The sequence below is a fragment of the Ictalurus furcatus genome, chromosome 4 (assembly GCF_023375685.1).
Source record: "Ictalurus furcatus strain D&B chromosome 4, Billie_1.0, whole genome shotgun sequence".
NCBI classification, from domain to species: domain Eukaryota; kingdom Metazoa; phylum Chordata; class Actinopteri; order Siluriformes; family Ictaluridae; genus Ictalurus; species Ictalurus furcatus.
Genome location: NC_071258.1, coordinates 33,277,305 through 33,296,202, shown reverse-complemented (window position 1 = coordinate 33,296,202; position 18,898 = coordinate 33,277,305). Strand labels below are relative to the sequence as shown.

At 41.9% G+C, this 18,898-nt stretch overlaps 1 protein-coding gene across 1 annotated transcript in view; it reads right to left on the bottom strand.

Moving 5' to 3' along the window:
* Positions 1 to 18,734, bottom strand: part of gmps (guanine monophosphate synthase) — a 19,411-nt gene extending 677 nt beyond the window's left edge. The window contains exons 1-16 of the mRNA XM_053623692.1: positions 18,520 to 18,734; positions 13,290 to 13,468; positions 11,404 to 11,518; positions 11,182 to 11,279; positions 10,966 to 11,069; positions 10,463 to 10,656; positions 9,127 to 9,292; positions 8,850 to 9,001; positions 8,115 to 8,288; positions 7,783 to 7,888; positions 7,526 to 7,641; positions 7,035 to 7,160; positions 3,444 to 3,559; positions 3,106 to 3,236; positions 2,606 to 2,778; positions 1 to 1,528 (exon numbers count right to left, since the gene is read on the bottom strand). The exon at positions 1 to 1,528 is cut by the window's left edge and continues 677 nt beyond it. Coding sequence (XP_053479667.1) covers positions 1,427 to 1,528; positions 2,606 to 2,778; positions 3,106 to 3,236; positions 3,444 to 3,559; positions 7,035 to 7,160; positions 7,526 to 7,641; positions 7,783 to 7,888; positions 8,115 to 8,288; positions 8,850 to 9,001; positions 9,127 to 9,292; positions 10,463 to 10,656; positions 10,966 to 11,069; positions 11,182 to 11,279; positions 11,404 to 11,518; positions 13,290 to 13,468; positions 18,520 to 18,546 — 2,079 coding nt within the window. The 5' untranslated portion in view covers positions 18,547 to 18,734 and the 3' untranslated portion in view covers positions 1 to 1,426. The remainder of the gene's footprint in view (positions 1,529 to 2,605; positions 2,779 to 3,105; positions 3,237 to 3,443; positions 3,560 to 7,034; positions 7,161 to 7,525; positions 7,642 to 7,782; positions 7,889 to 8,114; positions 8,289 to 8,849; positions 9,002 to 9,126; positions 9,293 to 10,462; positions 10,657 to 10,965; positions 11,070 to 11,181; positions 11,280 to 11,403; positions 11,519 to 13,289; positions 13,469 to 18,519) is intronic.
* Between the last annotated feature and the right edge of the window lie 164 nt (positions 18,735 to 18,898).

Genomic DNA, 18,898 nt, shown 5'->3' with positions numbered 1-18,898 from the left:
CCAAACTAAACAAAAAAACAAAACACGACTCTCAAAACGTGTTAATGGGATCATGTGATCAAAGCTAAGCCCCTTTCCCCATCCCTCAGCTAAAGCTTCCTACGTCCAGCATCGGGAGACGCTACACTGGAAGCAAAAGCACCAAGGCCTTATGGGTAAACCAAAAACAAACAAAAACAAACAAAACAAAAACACAAAATATGGTTAAATGTGCAAATGATGCTCCCCTTCTCACACACTCGCACAGAAGCAGACACAAATATACTTTCTCAAGGTCGACGCAAAAGAAAAATATGCAGCATGTGTTAGTTCTGTTCTTCACATCCCTGAAGGAGAAAAACAAAAACAAAAAAAAAACAAGACCAGAAAACGAGAAAAGGACAAAAGAACCAGGCACAAAGTCTAGGAAGCTCGACCACACCGGGAGAAGCTCCTTCACAGCACGTTTCGCAGATCTCAAAATAATAATAATAAAATAAAATTAAAAAAAAAAAAGAAAAGTCATCAGTGGCAGTTCTTTAAGTGCCCTTAATGTCAACCAGCTCTATTTGGCAAATCAAGATAATTGGTCACGTGAGTTAGTAATGCAGAAGGATATGAGGTGAATAAAGCTGATGTGGAGAATGAAAGCAGAAAATAGTAGTGATGAGAAACTCATACTAGAAAGAGAGAGAGAGAGAGAGAGAGAGAGAGAGAGAGAGAGAGAGAGAGTGTGTATGTGTGTGTGTGATTTCCAGGGATGCATGAATACCGATACTAGCATCGGCATCGTCCTACGATACAAGTAACCTGCGCGAACATATTAATAATGTTTAAACAGTGTCTTTAATAGTGAGCGCTCTCTATTAAACGCACCGTTTAAACGGCATCACGTCTTACACGTGAAACTCGGCGAGAGGAGTTCATTGGCAGCAGAACGCCACATCGACAGACATATACACAGCTAAATAAAACGTTCCGCGACGCCCTGATTACTTAACACTAAAGTTAACTCTTTTTTTTCCTTATGAATTTTATCGACGCATCCCTAGTTTATTTCTGTAAGCCTCAAAGCCTTGACCGCCGAATATATGAGACACAGACGACTAATCGCTGAAATAATAAACAAATAACCAGCTTAATAATAATAATTATAATAATAATAATAATAATAATAATAACAAGCCCCAGAAAATGAGGCTGTGTCGAAGAAGCGGCTTCGTGCGTGTGTGTGTGTGTGTGTGTGTGTGTTAATCACAGTACTGGCTGCTGTTGTAGGGAATGTCATGTTCTCTGAGGGTGGAGAGCTTGTTGGTGAGTTTGGAAACATGGCCATGGAAGGATGAAGGAATAGGAAGGGGAGGAGGAAGTCCAGAAAAAGAGAGAGAGAGAGAGGGAGAGAGAGAAATGGAGGAGGAGGAGAGCCCAGAGAGTCCATCGCTCTTCTCTACTCCCACTCTGTGGTTCCCGGAGGTTTGGACGTGAGGTCGTACATCACTCTGGAGATGCCCGGGATCTTCTTAATTTCGCTCACCATCTTCAGCACCACCTGCAGGGCGACAGGAGGAGAGTGAACTACAGGCTTGCTGTACAAAGGCAATAATGTGTGCGTGTGTGTGTATATATAAAGTACGAGTCTTTAATCATTAGTAAATAATTCCCATTCTGACATTATTTTAATGCATTTCCTGCAGGTTTATAGTAAAATACCCTTGCAAATGATCGGTTCATAACTAGAAGACACATTTAAAAGGGGCATTAGGTAAGATGTCAGAATTTTGCAAGATGAGCTCTCTGAACAGTTAAATAAGATTCAAAGCGCTGCTCCTCGAGCACGTGGACGAAGCTCCTCCCGCAGAACCTGTGGTGCTTCGACTAGAATCGGTGTGCGAACTAGAGTTCGCGTTAGCGAGGACCGCCATGACATCACTTTCAAGCGCATCTTGCTCAAAAGCAGCTAGAGTTGTAGCGTTGCAGGCTCTATAAACGACTATTCGATGTCGTTATCGTTTTCTAAATAATTTTCCCCACATTATTTGTAAGAAAAAATAATAATAATAAGTTGACACTACTGCACCTTCAACTATTAAACGATGTTCTTTTGACTTGATCGAACCGGTTCTGGTGATTGTCTTAACTGTCTATTTATTTAACTAACCATCAAATTCTGTATCATGAAACGGGAGCGCATGAGATCTGTAGTAATACAGATATCTACAACAACAACAACAACAACAACAACAACTTAGGCTGGGTGTGTGTGCTAATCCCAGAACTGGCTGCTGTTGTAGGGAACGTTCTGTTCTGTTCTGTTCCCCGAGGGTGAGGAGCTTGTGTCTAAATAATGGCGAGTTATTTTAGTGTCCGTCAAAATCATTCCCACTGTCATTGATTTACAGCGGGAGGGAAAAAATAAATAAATAAATAAAGTTCACCGTGCGAGTTGGACTAATCGCGACCCACAATCTGATGCGAGCGTGACATCATCCAATAGGACGAGATGAGCTATCGCGAAACAGGTGACCGTGTTCTAGAATATCTCCCTGCTTGTCAGATAAGAACTACTGACCAGAAACGAGAACCGAATAAAAATCAATAACGTGAAAAGAGAGGACGCAACACTCGCCTCCTCGGGGATGTGATTATCCGGCGTGGCGGCGATGCCCGTCATGAAGTCGCTGGTGATGAAGGTTCTGACGACGACGGAGCGCCTGCAGGACGGCTGCTTCTGCAGCGGGTCACGGTCGAAATGCAGCGGCACGAGGATGACGGGCATCTGACTGATCTTACCCGAGTAGCCTGTAACATCAGACACACACCGACGTTACGGTCACACGCGGTTAACCAAGATGTGATCTTTTAATGCGTTTCATGTTTTAGGGATTCATCGTCGTGTAGTTATTATTTTCCCCAATAGTACACTCTCAGGTATTTTATTCCTTACATAGTGGTGGAGCAGAAGAAAATAAATAAATAAATAAATATTTTCAGCCATTATTAAGATTTAAATGTTATAAACAGGTACGATGCCTTCACAATTGTGACATAAAAACACACACACTAGTTTTACAATTATACAGAACAATATAAAGTCTCGGTATACTTGGAGATCATAGCGTCTCTTACCCGACTCCCTGAGGATGGAGTGGGCCACGAAGTCGGCCTGTCTGAGCGTGCTCAGTACGCCTGTGGTCAGGAAAGTGGGAGTGATGTCTGTGGGAGGTTCCTTTACGTGCGACCCGAAAACATACACGACTCTGAAGAAGAGAAAGACGAGTACGAGTCGTTGTAGATGAACACCACACACTCACTAAAGGATACAGCGCTGAATAAATAAAAAAGTGTTGCTATAAACAACCGCGCGCGTATTCAGTTTGAAAGAAGAAGAAAAAAAAAAAAAAAAAAACAACAGAGTTGGGAATTAGGAGTTTTTTTCCAGATGCGTGTGCTGAAAGTGAGATTACCTGTTGATGGTGTGACAGATGCGAGGGATGAGTCTGGCCAGGAACATGAGCGATTCCCAGTGAGGAGCTTCTTTACTGGTCACCCCACATACGTAGCTGTACGACCGCGAGTCACCCTGTACACCACAGCGAACATCAACGGGGAGCAAATACTTTCAGCTAACGTAGGCAACGTAAAACACGGGCGGAATATCAATCACGACGCATTAGGAGCGGCGTGATTTATTAGCTATAGTACGTTCACGTGCATAAATACTGTACACTGACTGGACAGATCATCTTAAACCTTGTCTTTCTTTGTTTAAGTTTTCCCCATTCACGTTCTTCTCCTGTACTCTGGACGTACAGCACACGTGACCAGAAATGCTCTGAAAAGTAGGAGTACACGTGACTAAAATGCTCCGATGAAGCAGATTTTTCCCCAGCGTTCCTCACTGTATTAAATCTCATCGTATTTATAACAACACTAATAAATTAAAAATGAGATAATGGATTGAAGTAAGATGTTTATTTTTTTTTACTTATTATTTTTTGAAATGAGACGAGCAGAAGGTTTGGATAGACATTAGGGTGCGTTCATGCACATTTTAAGACCAAATTAAAAAAATAATTAAATTATTTACGGTCACTACATACGGCTAACACTGGTTTGGTGACTGACGGTGTTCTTGAATTAATTTGATGGACGGAAATGACTTTTTACACCTACATTACTTTACAAAACCGTACCAGCTTCTGTTAAACTCTGAACTATTCTGGTTTGCACTCGATGTACTCATCACACAGGAAAACACACACACACACACACACACACACACACACACACACACACACACTCACAGGAAGGAAAAACAAAACAAAACAAAACAAAACAAACTGGATGACAGTGATTCACTTTCAGCTGCCTAAAGATTTTCTCCCTCCCGTATGAGTAAGAATAAAATTAGCAGTCTGTGGTGCTGGGACAGGAAGTGTGGAAGGGGAGGAAGAAGAGGAGGAGGAGGAGGAGGAGGAGATCTCGTCCAGCGTTCAAGTTGGAATAAAGCGCGAGGGTCAGTCTAGGGAGGCTAAAATCTGGAGTTTAATCGTCAACGAAGAATATGAAAAGTCCACACACACAACGTATAAAGACATAAAAAAGTCATTGTTAGCAAGCTGCTACACTTATAACAGGAAGGGCTGTTAAAGAAAAATAATCAACTTCAGGGTGGTAAGAGTAAGTCTACGTCATCACACCAGCCCGCGGTTAATTAACTCATCTGTGGGATTTCTTACAGACAAACATGTCAATTAATATCACCGACTACGAGGAGAAACAAACCAACAACGCTGACGTTTCACTCAACTCACCGGACCACCCACTAGGGTTTCACCACCACCACAGCAGAGGAAACGCTCTTCCATTGGCTGTTTGCTTGCTGCACAAGTCTGGCTTTACGCAGAGCTGTTTTCCGAGCTGGAACCGTATGAAGTGACTGATTTTGGCGCATACCCGAATAAATGGAGCTTCTGTTGGCCTTTCGAGCTGGCATGCAGAAGTAAACACCGTCTGAGGCGCAGCGCTTAGTCAGCTCGATACTGTCGGCTGCTTCATCTCGCTCGCTCGGTTCGAGTTAAATGTCAAGATCAAAAGCGCTAAACTACTCCTGGTATATCAGCCGTGTCCCGCTTTCGAGCTGAAAAAGGCTTCACGTGTCTACTCATCATTCACACACTCGAAAAAAGGTGAAAGCGCTTTCTCAGCCAGGAAGATTAGGAATAGAACACCTACAACCGTGCGAACGCGAGGCCGCGTGAAGTCGATTTAATGCTTATAACATAATCCGTAATTATACGGACCCTGTGCACACCCTCACACAATCCTCCTGGAGGAAGGAGAGAAGACAGAAATGCAGACGGAGAGAGACTAAAATAGACTCCGAACAGCGCGTCACGACGTCTGGGTTTAACCACAGTCTCTGGGGCGACTGGATAAAAACACACAAACGTCTGGAAATGGACAGAGCTACTCAGCGAGCCAGCGGCACACGACAGACCGTAACGCTGGAGCACGACGAAACAGAGACCAGCAATTTACAGGGGAAAAAAAAACAAGCCTAACCATCTAACACATGCCAGGACAATGGACACATCAGAAAAGTCATCTCTATACAAAACATACTGTAGCCTATTTATAAGTCTTGGGTCTTTCACGTAATATTAGCAGTATAGTAATAGCAGTAGTATATTAATAGTAATAGCAGTAGTATAGTATAGTAATATAGTATAGTAATAGTAATAGCAGTAGTATAGTATAGTAATAGTAACAGTAGAAGTATAGTAGTAGTATAGCAACAGTAGTATAGTAATAGTAGTAGTAGTAGTAGTATAGTAATAGCAATAGTATAGTAACAATAGTAAATAATACTAGTATAATAACAGTAGTATAGTAATACTAGTATAGTAACAGTAGTAGTAGTAACTAATATAGTAGCAGTAGCATAGTAACAGTAACATAGTAATAGTAGTAGTAGTATAGTAACAGTAGTATAGTAATACTAGTATAGTAACAGTAGTATAGTAATAGTCGTAATAGTATAGTAATAGTCGTAACAGTAGTAACAGTAGTATAGTAATACTAGTATAGTAACAGTAGTATAGTAATAGTCGTAACAGTAGTATAGTAACAGTAGTATAGTAATACTAGTATAGTAACAGTAGTATAGTAATAGTCGTAACAGTAGTATAGTAACAGTAGTATAGTAATACTAGTATAGTAACAGTAGTATAGTAATAGTCGTAACAGTAGTATAGTAACAGTAGTATAGTAACAGTAGTATAGTAATAGTCGTAATAGTAGTATAGTAACAGTAGTATAGTAATAGTCGTAATAGTAGTATAGTAACAGTAGTATAGTAACAGTAGTACAGTAATAGTCGTAATAGTAGTATAGTAACAGTAGTATAGTAATAGTCGTAATAGTAGTATAGTAACAGTAGTATAGTAACAGTAGTACAGTAATAGTCGTAATAGTAGTATAGTAACAGTAGTATAGTAACAGTAGTACAGTAATAGTCGTAACAGTAGTATAGTAACAGTAGTATAGTAATACTAGTATAGTAACAGTAGTATAGTAATAGTCGTAACAGTAGTATAGTAACAGTAGTATAGTAATACTAGTATAGTAACAGTAGTATAGTAATAGTCGTAATAGTAGTATAGTAACAGTAGTATAGTAATAGTCGTAATAGTAGTATAGTAACAGTAGTATAGTAATAGTCGTAATACTAGTGTAGTAACAGTAGTATAGTAATAGTCATAACAGTAGTATAGTAACAGTAGTATAGTAATAGTCATAACAGTAGTATAGTAACAGTAGTATAGTAATAGTATAGTAATACTAGAGTAGTAACAGTAGAATAGTAATAATATTAGTAGCAATAATACTATACTACTACTATTACTACTAACAGAAGTAAGTTAATAGTAATTATATTACTATTATGATGATTATTATTATTACTCCACTGAGTTGATAACAGCACCACAAAGCATATTTTTTGTTCAGTTCACTGTTTTTACTCAAACCTCCAAAGCTGGTAGAGGACTCACCTGGACACCGACGGTTTTAATTGGCAGCAGGAAGGCATTTAGTGAATGAAGGCTGGTGATTTGCATCAGCTTCTCCTCTTCCTCGTCCGATATGCACGACTTCACTCTCTGCAGCAGTGTGTGCGGCTGCGCCGGAACAAACGGCTTACGTTATTAACATAATACGGTAATGAAGTCAGTTAGGCGTGCATCCTAATTAGCGTAATTATCATTAGGAAAAACGCGGCATATTGAGGCTGGATATTAAGAGGACAAGCTGTGGGTTTTTTTTTTTAATTTTAATTTCTCCCCTCTTACCAACTTCCTCAAGAGACAAAAAGAGAGGGTGGTGAAGGAACCGTTGTTTCCAGGTGAACTAACCTGCATGTCCCGAAGTGTTTTAATCCTCAGATTAAATATTGTGATCATAATGTGCAGCAATACAACGACAAGATTCCACTTCTGTAAATAAGTTCAAGCAAACAAACAAACAAAAAAAAACCTCCTGTTACCTTCTTAACGCTGGCGGAGAAGTCTGTGATGATTTTTAGGATGTTGTTGGTTTCGGCAAAGTCTTTGCAAACGTACGGTTCATCAGCGCAGATCACTCTGATGGCCAAACCGGGACCTGGAGGATAAACGCAAAAAAAAAAAAAGTGCACCATCAATATTTACCAGGTTCTAAAGCTGGACATCGATCTACTCCCATCATCGAGAGTACAGAAAGATATTGAAAGGAGCTGTAGAGGTTCCTCCAGCTGGAACTCACCGGGGAAAGGGTGTCGGGAGACGATCTCCTCTGGGAGCCCGAGCTCTCGGCCCAGCGCTCGCACCTCGTCTTTGTGGAAATCTTTCAGTGGCTCGATTACCTTCCCCTGGTGGCCGGACCACGGAGACAGAAAAGACACAGAGAGGAGCCGTCTTGAACACGTTTGCTAACAGTGCATTAATGCCTGCTCTTGTTCTTTGCTAACATAAACACATGAATCACGTTAATATAGAATATATAAATATATATCATTGGGAATAAGCTGGGAACAAATGCAACTTATGTCGTAAAACATAAAACAGAACCCGAGGGGGTTTAACGTCACGCCGTACCTCGTCTCGGAGCTTGCGGATGAGCTCGGTGTCGTTGTGGTGAGTTTTGATGACGTCAGCCTTGCCGCTGGCCAAGTGAGACGCGCTCTCGATCAGGTCGGGTCTGAGCGTGCCCTGCGCCAGATACACGTCCTCCGGCTTCAGGTTCATCTCGCCGATCACCTCGTTCGCCACCTGGACACCAAACAGGGATGAGAATACAGAAGGTGAATTCTGTCTAATCTAGGAAGACGCACAATGGCATTAAAAAGATTATATATATACATATATATATAATATTTCATGGAATTAATATCAGAAAAGGCAGACGAGCTGATTTCGAGTCGCGGCCTTTAGTTTTGCTCAACTAAAGAGCATCGGCGTTTACATTTAGATCTAGAATGTCAATTTTCCTCCAGAAATGTCACATTATTGTTGTATCATTTACACCAAAGCGCTAGTGAACTCCTGATTGGTCACCTGAAGGTGTTGATTAAATTTCTATACCAGCAGCTCTATCAGCCGCAAATCACAGGTTTATATCCAACGCGCTCGTTCGAATACTTTACTGTTTCTATAGCAACACACTCATAAAAGGGATTTTATTTATAGGAAAATAATCAGTACCTCAGCTCCATGTCGGTCATGTTTTATTGCTTACGTATGATACGTGATATTAATTATTATAATATCGTAAATAGCACTAGAGTACTACGACACTAAAATACAAAACACAATGACCTGACTTTCACACACCTTGACAAAGGTGTCGCCGATGATCTTTCTCTTCTCCTCGGGGTTGGTGGTCATGTTGAGGGTCTTGCTGATGCGTTTCCTGGGTGTGCGATCCTCCTCGGAGATGGGCAGCGTCGTGGTGCCGTTGTAGAACGTGTGCGCTGCGTTTACAACTGCACAGAAACCGTGACAACTAGTTATTACACTTCTATGACAGAATAATTACCAATACAATATTACAATAATTACCTATAATAATAATAATAATAATAGATTAAGAGTAAATAACTTAGGGTACCTTTGAGTTTAATGCCGAGTTTGGTGAGTGCCTCCTCCACGCTCTGGCTCTCCCTCTTCCTCATGAAGCCGTTGTCGATGTGGACGGCGATCACTTGGTCCTGGTTTAGAGCTTTATTCAGCAGGGCTGTACACACTGTGGAATCGACGCCGCCGCTTAACAACACCTACACACACGCACACACACACACTTCGTCATGCCATTTTACATCACCGGTTTACTTCCATATTACTGATTACGATTGAATTCTCAATTCTGATTGGTCAATAGCTACTGATTGGGTTTCTCTAGTCACAGCTCATTCACAGGGACGTACACAGCAAACGTTCCACGTAATCCAAGACTAATAATAAACAAAATGAAAGAAAACGCGTCATCCGGCAAGACAAAGGGAACGTGTTGCTGTTGCACAAGCTGAATCAAACGTTCAACGGTAACGCCTCTTCATCACACCGCCGCCACGTTGCTGCTCATTTCCCTAGAATCATATTCCCTACAGATTATATCTATTCTTTACTTAACAAAACTCTAAAACACACGTTCCTCCCTCACACATGCCCGAGTCGGTACATTTCTCAGCGCGAGACAAAAACGGCTGAACGCTGTAACCCGCCGCGTTAGTCGCAGGCCACGTAGACTGTGGGTACGCCGTTAACCTGAGTAACGACCCACATAAACATGTTAAATAGCTCACAAGGCACAGCTTCAGGGATTCGGGGAGGGAAAAAAAGGATCTGGATCCAATAAAGACCTCTGCGTATTCACTAGAGGACAGGCCCAATTTATGGAGGCTTAAAAGAGGCAATCACCTAGCTTCAGAAAAGACCAGATTAATAGGTGGTTTTAATTACTTGCCCCCCCCCCAAACACACACACACACACACACACACAGCTGAGCTCTGCCTCGAGTCCATGGAATATTCAGAAATAAGAGGAATTAGAAAAATTAGCCTGTAAATAATTTCCACATGCGAGCAGGAAACCACATGCATTTAAATGAAGACCATTAGAAACAATAAGGCCCTTGCAGATCACACACACATACACACACACTTTTCTTTAAGCACGCTACTGCAGAATTTGGCTCCAAACCTAATATTATGCACCTAGTTTAGTTAATTGGGTGTTTGTGAGTGTCTAAGTAAAAAATAAATAAATAAATGAAACTAAGAAGGTGAACAATGTGTTAAATAATCCTTAAGATTAATTTTTTATTTTTTGGTGCAATCATGAAAAAAATAAACAGCATATATATGACATTTCGGTTGTTCCACCGAACCCTCGTCTCCAGCTATCAGGAGTGTACATGCCCACATACTGCACTTCTCCCCCTCACCAGCACTTTGGACTTGTCCACTTTCTCCCGGATCTCGCGTATGCAGCCCATCTGCCGGTTCTGCACGGTGAAGTTGCTGGTGCAACCGGCGATCTCAAACAGGAAGTTCCGCAGCATGTCCATGCCCCGCTCCGTCAGATCTACTTCCGGGTGAAACTGCGTCCCGTAGAGCTTCTTCTGCTCGTTGGCGATACCTGGGATGGAAAACGTGACGGAATCTGGTTCAGATTTTCAGTCTTGTTATTCGCGGTAAACGAGGGCGTAAAAAGATGATACGGCGGTCGTCGGGCGGCGATCGATCGGGATCGCGAAAGCCGCGAAGCAAACAAATCATGAGAGGGGGAAAAAAACCCCCGAGTGTCGTCGTATACGTGCGCCATAAAATCGCGTACGGAAAATGTGTACGATGAACAAATTTACCAATAAAGGGTGCCAATATTAATGGAGGGTACTGTAACCGTGATTATATATTATGATTACAGCACTGTGTTTCCTCCGCATACCTGCAATAATGTTTCCAGACTGAGCAACGACTTTGAACCCATCCGCTACCTTATCCACACTGTCTCCGTGAGTCAAGAGCACCATCTCCTCCTTCTGTAGACCCCTACACACACACACACACACACACACACACACACACACACACACACACACACTTAATTCAGATGTAACTCACATGCACATACAGCACTGTATGAATCACTGTGAACACGTACCTGAAAAGGGAGCAGGAGTTGTCTACTCCGATGCTGAACACGCCGTCTTCTCGGACGCTTTTCCTGTGTACCGTGCCTCCGAACACTTTATTCATCATCTATTCCACACATCAAAACACACACGGATTCAACGCTACGTTCAAATGAAAACAAGATGTTAAACAAATGTCACCGGTGCACCCGTCCTCCCCCCCTTCCTCCAAGCGCGTCTCCCTCTCACACCTGCATGCCGTAGCAGATCCCCAGTACGGGTTTTCCGATGGTGAATATGGCGGGGTCGAACCAAGGTGCATCTTCCGCGTAGACCGAATTCGGACCGCCAGATATAATGATGGCCCTGAGAAAAGAGGTGAAGGGAGAAAGAAGGCTAAAAACTTTCCGCACTACTTTCAAACGCTCCAGGAAGGCCGAGTTCCCGACACCGCTCGTTTGACTGTAGCGACGCCCACAAAACTCCATAAAAGGTAAAGCACGCAGAGAGCTACGGGCATGAAATGAATGATCAAGGTAAACCCTGGAAGGCAGAAGAGGAAGTTATTCGCTCGTCCAATCGAGTAATAAACCCGTTCGTATTCAGCTCCATCGACGAGGCCTATTATGAAGCTTATTTCATTTCAACAATAATTACTATTAATCTTAACTCCACTCGTCTTAAAGTGATTCGTGAGCCTCGGCTCCTTTACCGAATTTCTTCCCCGTGCCGTCTCGGGGAGTCTCTCCTTACCACCGTCACCTCGGCGTTAATCGTTACAGGCCTGTAAAATCTCCTGCATTCAAACCATTCCTAGCTTGAGCTACTCCAATTCTACCAAAACGTCTTCAATTACAGACTTTTTAACGAGAATTCTGGATATCTGACGGCGAGCGCCAAATGGGTTTAAAAGTACAGATGTTTATACGTATGTGAGGAAAAACCGTCCAAGTCGTCTTTAAGTCATCAGAGTAACACGTCCTCGAGCTCTCGGCTGATCGTGAGGCATCGGATCGGATATCGTATTCGGCCGGTTTCGAATCACAGCCGAGATTGTCACGTGACCTGCGGAAGCACGTTCGATCGGTCAGGCGTAATGAGGAGAGGTAGCTAGAGGAGGAAAAACTGGGTAAACATCCAAAACACAGATGGTAAAAAGACCATAATTACCCCGAAGAAAACCTCACAGCACGCGACGTGTGTCCCGAGCTGCTGTTTTCACAGCTCTCACCCACCTTCATTAGATCAGCAATTTAACAGCCTGTTAGAACACCTAGCGCCAATTACACCGCCTCAGCGAGTACACGATAGCCTTTCATTGTTTACTCGGGTAATAAACAAACAAGCGGCGCTCCTGCATCTCAATTCATCCGAATAGATTGAACCGGATTAATCCTGCAGAACAAGAGTTTTGCTGTGTCTAGTCACAACATGCTTGACAGACTACAAAAAAAACAAAAAACAAACAGACGCATTCATTTGCTTACTCACACACTTATAATTCATATAGAGGATATATTTGTTATATGACTGCATGTCTCAGCAGGACTGTTGTTTTGATCAAGTGCTATTCACTCTGCCCAGAACGTGTGTGGGCTAGACGCAGAGGCACGATGAATGGCTCGACAAGATCGAACTGCCCTGTAAATCCATGCGCGCAAAAGAAAAACAAAAAAAAACAACCAAACACGTGCTTTTTATCAATTTATATGTACATTTAACATTGTGGAACGTCCAAGAAACAAGTGACTTCCTGTTCTCTCAACATCCTCGCGCTTTTTTTTGCACCCTCTCTCTTGACGGAAATAAACTCGTCACGTTACCGAGTGAGCACAAAGTGTAAACTCTTCCCCTCCTGGCTGCTGAAACTGGAGACTCCTTCCAGAAATGCTAGCTAGATAAACGCCTCACAACAACTTCGATGACACACGTTTTAATCCGTTTACCTGGAGCGTCCGCTGGATAAGTCCCTGTGAGTGAGCTGTTTCTATAGAAACAATAATGTATTAGAACTAGCACATTAATAATACTAATTTAAAAAAACCTGTGTAGAGGTGAATTTTCCACTCATTTTTACAAAGGGAATCTGTATTTTACTAAACAGTTAAACAGGAAGTTTTTTTTTTTGTCGTCTCACCTGAAGCCCTGCTCTCTGATGGCGAAGGCGGGCGTCTCTAGCGGCAGGATCTCCGACTGCACTAACAGCTCTCTCACTCGCCTGTCAATCACTTTTCCATACTGCGCCCCGGCGTCCAGGATCACCACGGCCCCGTCGTAGTCCTGCAACCCGTCTGTAGGCTCGCCACTGATATCCAGCTTAAAATAAATACATACATACATACATAAATAAATAACGCACAAATAAACCCTGAATAACCTCGTGTTAAACTAAACAAGAAGACCTGACATTCATTAAGCCTCATGATACAAATGCAGCTAATCTGCGTGACTACAGACCGACGCGCACGCACGCACACGGAGGTCAGATGTCGGACATGTGCCTCGTATCAGGGACGGATCGGACTGTTACGTGAGCCTGACCCCAGATATGCACCGTACAGCGTGTGTGTGTTCACAATATGCTGCAAAATGTCTTCAAAACGCGAGTCGGAAATGTGTCCACTTTAGGTGCTGGATGCATTAAAGAAATATTCCAGCGTTTTTCCAATCTCATACGTGTATCTCCAGGATGTATAACGTAGGGTCCAGCATACATATTGGCTGCCCACGTGAGCACCACTCCTCTCCGCTTCACGTGTCCAGCAGGTTTGCTCTCCTCGGTGAAGCACCCGATGAGAAACCTGAAAGAGCTCTGGTTATAGGAGACGGTCAACCCCTGTCAACTGTCCAGCTATAATGGTAAGAAATGGTTGTAGCACAGCCGCTATGCTCGTACCTACATAGGAATAACATTCATGAAATGTATCAGTCAGGATTTAGACCTCATCATAGTACAGAGGCAGCGCTGGTTAAAGTAGTAAATGACCTACTACAGGCCTCTGATCAGGGTTGTGTCTCACTGCTTGTGTTACTTGACCTTAGTGCAGCTTTTGATACTATACATCATTCTATTCTCCTTGATAGATTAGAAAATGTCGTTTGCATTAAGGGAACAGTCCTCTCCTGGCTCAGGTCTTATTTGACCGATCGTTATCAGTTCATAGATGTAAATGGAGACTTCACGCGTAGCGAGGTTAAATTTGGTGTTCCACAGGGTTCTGTTTTAGGCCCACTGCTTTTTACTTTATATATGCTACCTCTAGGTCAAATTATTCATAAACATGGAATTAGCTTCAACTGTTATGTTGATGATACACAGCTGTATGTTTCAGCGAAACCAGACGACAGACAGCAGCTTAGTAAAGTTGAGGAATGTGTAAAGGACATTAGACGTTGGATGCTTATTAACTTCCTTTTACTCAATTCTGATAAGACAGAAGAACTTGTACTAGGACCCCGTGTAGCTAGAAGTAATCTTTCTGATCTCACAGTTCTTCTGGATGGTCTTTCTGTTTCATCATGTACAGCAGTAAAAGACCTTGGTGTGATTATTGACTCCAGTCTTACTAGGAGAGCCTTCTTTCATCTCAGGAATATTTCTAAGATAAGAAATATATCGTCACTACATGATGCAGAAATATTAGTTCATGCTTTCGTCACCTCTAGACTAGATGACTGTAATGCCTTACTGTCTGGATGTTCCGGTAGAAGCATAAACAAGCTCCAGTTAGTCCAGAATGCAGCTGCTAGAGTCCTAACTAGAACCAGAAAGTATTACCACAGTTTACTCTAGGCGTATTTGGGATGCGCTGCTTTATAAGGGATATTTTCAAAGATGTCAGAAGGTACTCTTAAGATATGCTCCTGGAATGTCAATGGGATGCATGCAACTGTGAAGAAGAAATCAATTCTCACATTCCTTAAAAAAAAAAAAAAGAGAGAGAGAGAGAAAAAAGAGAAAGTGGATATAGCTGTTACAAGAGATCCATCTCGATGATGAGGAACGCCTTAAGCTACAACAGCTGGGTTTTGGTAATGTTTTCTTCTCGTCTTTTTCCATCATGGGTTTGAGGTGTGGACATCTTGTTCGAGAAGTTACTGTCGTTTCAGATGACAAACTGCCAGATGTGGTCGGTTTGCGATTGCGAAGTGGGTAATATTTGGGGTAGAAACCGCTATTATGAATATGTACCATCCACGTACCTGGTCTTTTGGGGGGGTTTGTTTTGCATTTGAAGCCCCGTGATCATTTAAGTTCAAGCTAAGCGTTGGCGACTTAATCCTTTTATTTGTAACGATAGTGCATTTTACGTCGGATTTTATCTCGGAATTTCAGCTATTTCTTACTATTAATAACCCTTCTACAAGTGAGAAATCTCTTTTGTGGGAGACTATAAAAGCCTTTTCAAGAGGCTTGATAATCTCTTATACATTTAATAAAAACAGGAAACAAGCAGAACAGAGAGTAACGTCGGGAGGCTAAAATTAAAAGAAAGGAAGCTGAATACACTCCGAACCTATATTCAGATAGACTGAAAGAAATTACTGCTTCACGCTCATCTTTAAGTCCTTTGTTTGCGGGACAGGCCGAGAAGAGGATTAGATTTGCTAAACAAACAAAGGCTTTATGAACATAATGACGAGGCAGGGTAATATCTAGCACGCCTTATTAAGAAAAAGGCAGACCCTCAAACAATTCGGTCAATAAAAGGCCAGTTAGGGCATCCCTCCGGGAATACTTCAATTATTAATAATAGCTTAATATAAATCTGAGACTTTGGGAGGATCAACAAATCAACAGAAGTTTTCTTTACCAAAGAAAGTGTTGAACAACATTTAATATAATCTTATCTCGAAGGAGGAAGTATTGTCGGTCATTAAGGGACTGCAGATGGGAAAAACCCCAGGACAGGATGGCTTGGGGAATGAGTTTTATAAAGAATTTATGGAAATCTTAGCTGACCCGCTCCTAAAAATGTTTCATTATTCCCCGGAAAAAAGGGATCCTCCCATCCTCTCTTAGGGAAGCAAATATTGGGAAATCACCTGAAGATTGCGCCTCCTACAGGCCAATATCTCCTTTGGACACTGACTTTAAGATCCTGTCTAAAGTTCTTGCTACTCGGTTAAAAGGCTTATTACTCCATCTTATTAAACAGGTTTTATTCATCTTCTAAGCGTTCGATTGAGTCGATAGCCTTACCTTTTTTTCTTTAATAAGTTGTCAAAATTTGGGTTGGGCGATAATTTCATTAATTTGGCCAAATTATTATACACGGACCCCTTAGCAGCTGTTATACCAAACAGCCTTCTTAAATTGTGAAGCGAGTTCATCAAAACTGGAAGAACAGCTTCTTGAGATTGGGTCAGACGCATCGTGAAGTCATTTTTGTAATATTCTGTCTACGATTAAGAATATATCTATACATTATCTTAAAACAATCTGGGAGAAAGAACTTAAGATATTACAATTTCTGACGATGGACGGGACACGTCCTGGAGAAACGTAAAGTCTCCATGTCAGAGCAATCCAGATTAAAATTCTTCATAGAGCACATATATCTCCTGTCCAACGCAGCAGACGTGGAATTGTATTATTCTTGAATATGTCTCTAGATTTTTTGACATGTAGGGTTTGTGACAAGGATGCAATATTTCGGGAAAAAAATTCGGGACCCCTTTTTGTCATATATAGGACTTGACGTTGCTTCAATCGTAATAAGAGGATTTGTATGATTGTAGTTTAAAGCCTCACTGGCATGCTTTATATTACTAGGTAAAGCACTGTAATTAGGGGTCAAGCCCCAAAGAAGCGAAGACCACTATTGATTTCGTTAGTATTCTTCTTCTTATGATTATTATTATAATTATTATTCTACTATCGAGTCTATGGCAGCCCATAGAACGGCTTGTGGGAAAGTTATGAAATTTGGCACACAGATAGAGGACGGTCTGACGTGTTAACACAGCAAACTTGGAGTCTCTTACTCAATCCCTCTAGCGCCACCAACTGTGCAAATCTGCACTCCCTGTATACGTTAATAACTTTTGAACCGTGAGACATGTCATATAGTTATACAGTTTGATCAAAGTTTGTGCGCGTGTATGTATATACACACATTATATATATATATATATATATATATATATATATATATATATATACACATACATACACACACACACACACACACACACACACACATATATATATATATATATATATATATATATATATATATATATATATATATAGTTTGATCAAAATTGCTAGGGAGATTTCAGTAGTCGCTGGATATTAGGTAGGGACATGTCATCCATTATAGATTGCATGTCTATGGGTTAGTGCATTTCAGAAATCACTTCATGAATATATATCCTAAGATTTAATACATCAACAAATCAAACAAACAGCACTGGTTATGAGCAACTATTTTCCAAGCAGTGTAGTAGGACCTGCAGCTCCCACGTGTTTGGCACATTTCACTTCCGTCTCACACACACACACACTTCAGCCAATGTCCAAACAGCCATGCAAACCCCATTACACCTACTACGAACATGCATTGTTGTATGCAAATTAAAATAATAATAATAATAATAATTCAAACTGCAATGCACTGTTGCAACATGTCCAGTCCTGAAGTGTGCACGCAGTGCAAGTTAGCTAGCATGTTAGCTGAAAACAAGCTCGAGCTTATTTACGCTTTACATTTTCGGTAATAAATCACCTAGAGCTCGGCAGGACGCTTGCGTTTTTGTTTCATCGATGCGTTTCGGGATTGTGTTACAAACAAACAAACAAACAAATGAACAAACACAACGCGTTTAGATTCAACATGTGTGGTAGCTTAGCACTACAGTTTAGCACTAACGTCCGGATGAATCCAAACCCAATCCTCGGAGTGCTCCCTACCTAGGCACCCTACATAGGCGGTGAAATAAGACGCGTTTACCAGGCTCTGTAGTGCACTACGTGTCGATTTAGGATGCAGCCGTACCGTATCGGAAGCTAGCTTGTCTTAGCTTAATGAAGACTGGACTTGAAGAGTACATGTAATAAAATGTTTCAGGGTTTAAAAATAAATAAATAAACAAACAAACAAACGCGTACCGAATTTGTTTAAATCGTTACAGAATGCAGGGTTTAGCCTGGAGGTCTGGGCTAAAGAAGTTTTCTAGCCGTAGCCAGGCCAAGAACCGGACGGGGTTAAAGCGTCACGAGCCGAGCCCGGTTCCGCTCACCGACACGGAACACTGGCACACAGAGAGCGCGAGTTTCATTGGGGTTTTCTCTTACTTAGTTAGTTAGTTTCAAACGAAACCCGTTTCACCGGTTTGTTCGCAGACCGGTCCGGTATACTGACCTTGGTATCGCCGTTACACAGCGCCATGGATGCCTGAAAAAGTGTAACGCGGACGCCGCTGCTCTTCTCTGATAGAGAGAGAGACTAAAAAAGGGGGGGCAGAGAGATACTGAAAGAGAGGGGGGAAGAGAAAGAGAGAGAGAGTGTGTGAGAGAGAAAGAGAGAGAGAGTGTGTGAGAGAGAGAGAGAGACAGAGAGTATTGCGTGCGGAGTGACTCCGTTTTTTAGCACGTGCGAACGGAGGAGTCTGATTTCCGTTCAGCGCGTGCGAAAGAGAGAGAGAGAGATTTTTTCCCTGGCGTTCATTTGAGGTGGAAAAGTTTCCAGAAATTGGGAGGGAAATAAAAAGTTTGTGTGTGTAGTGACAGCGCGAGTGTAG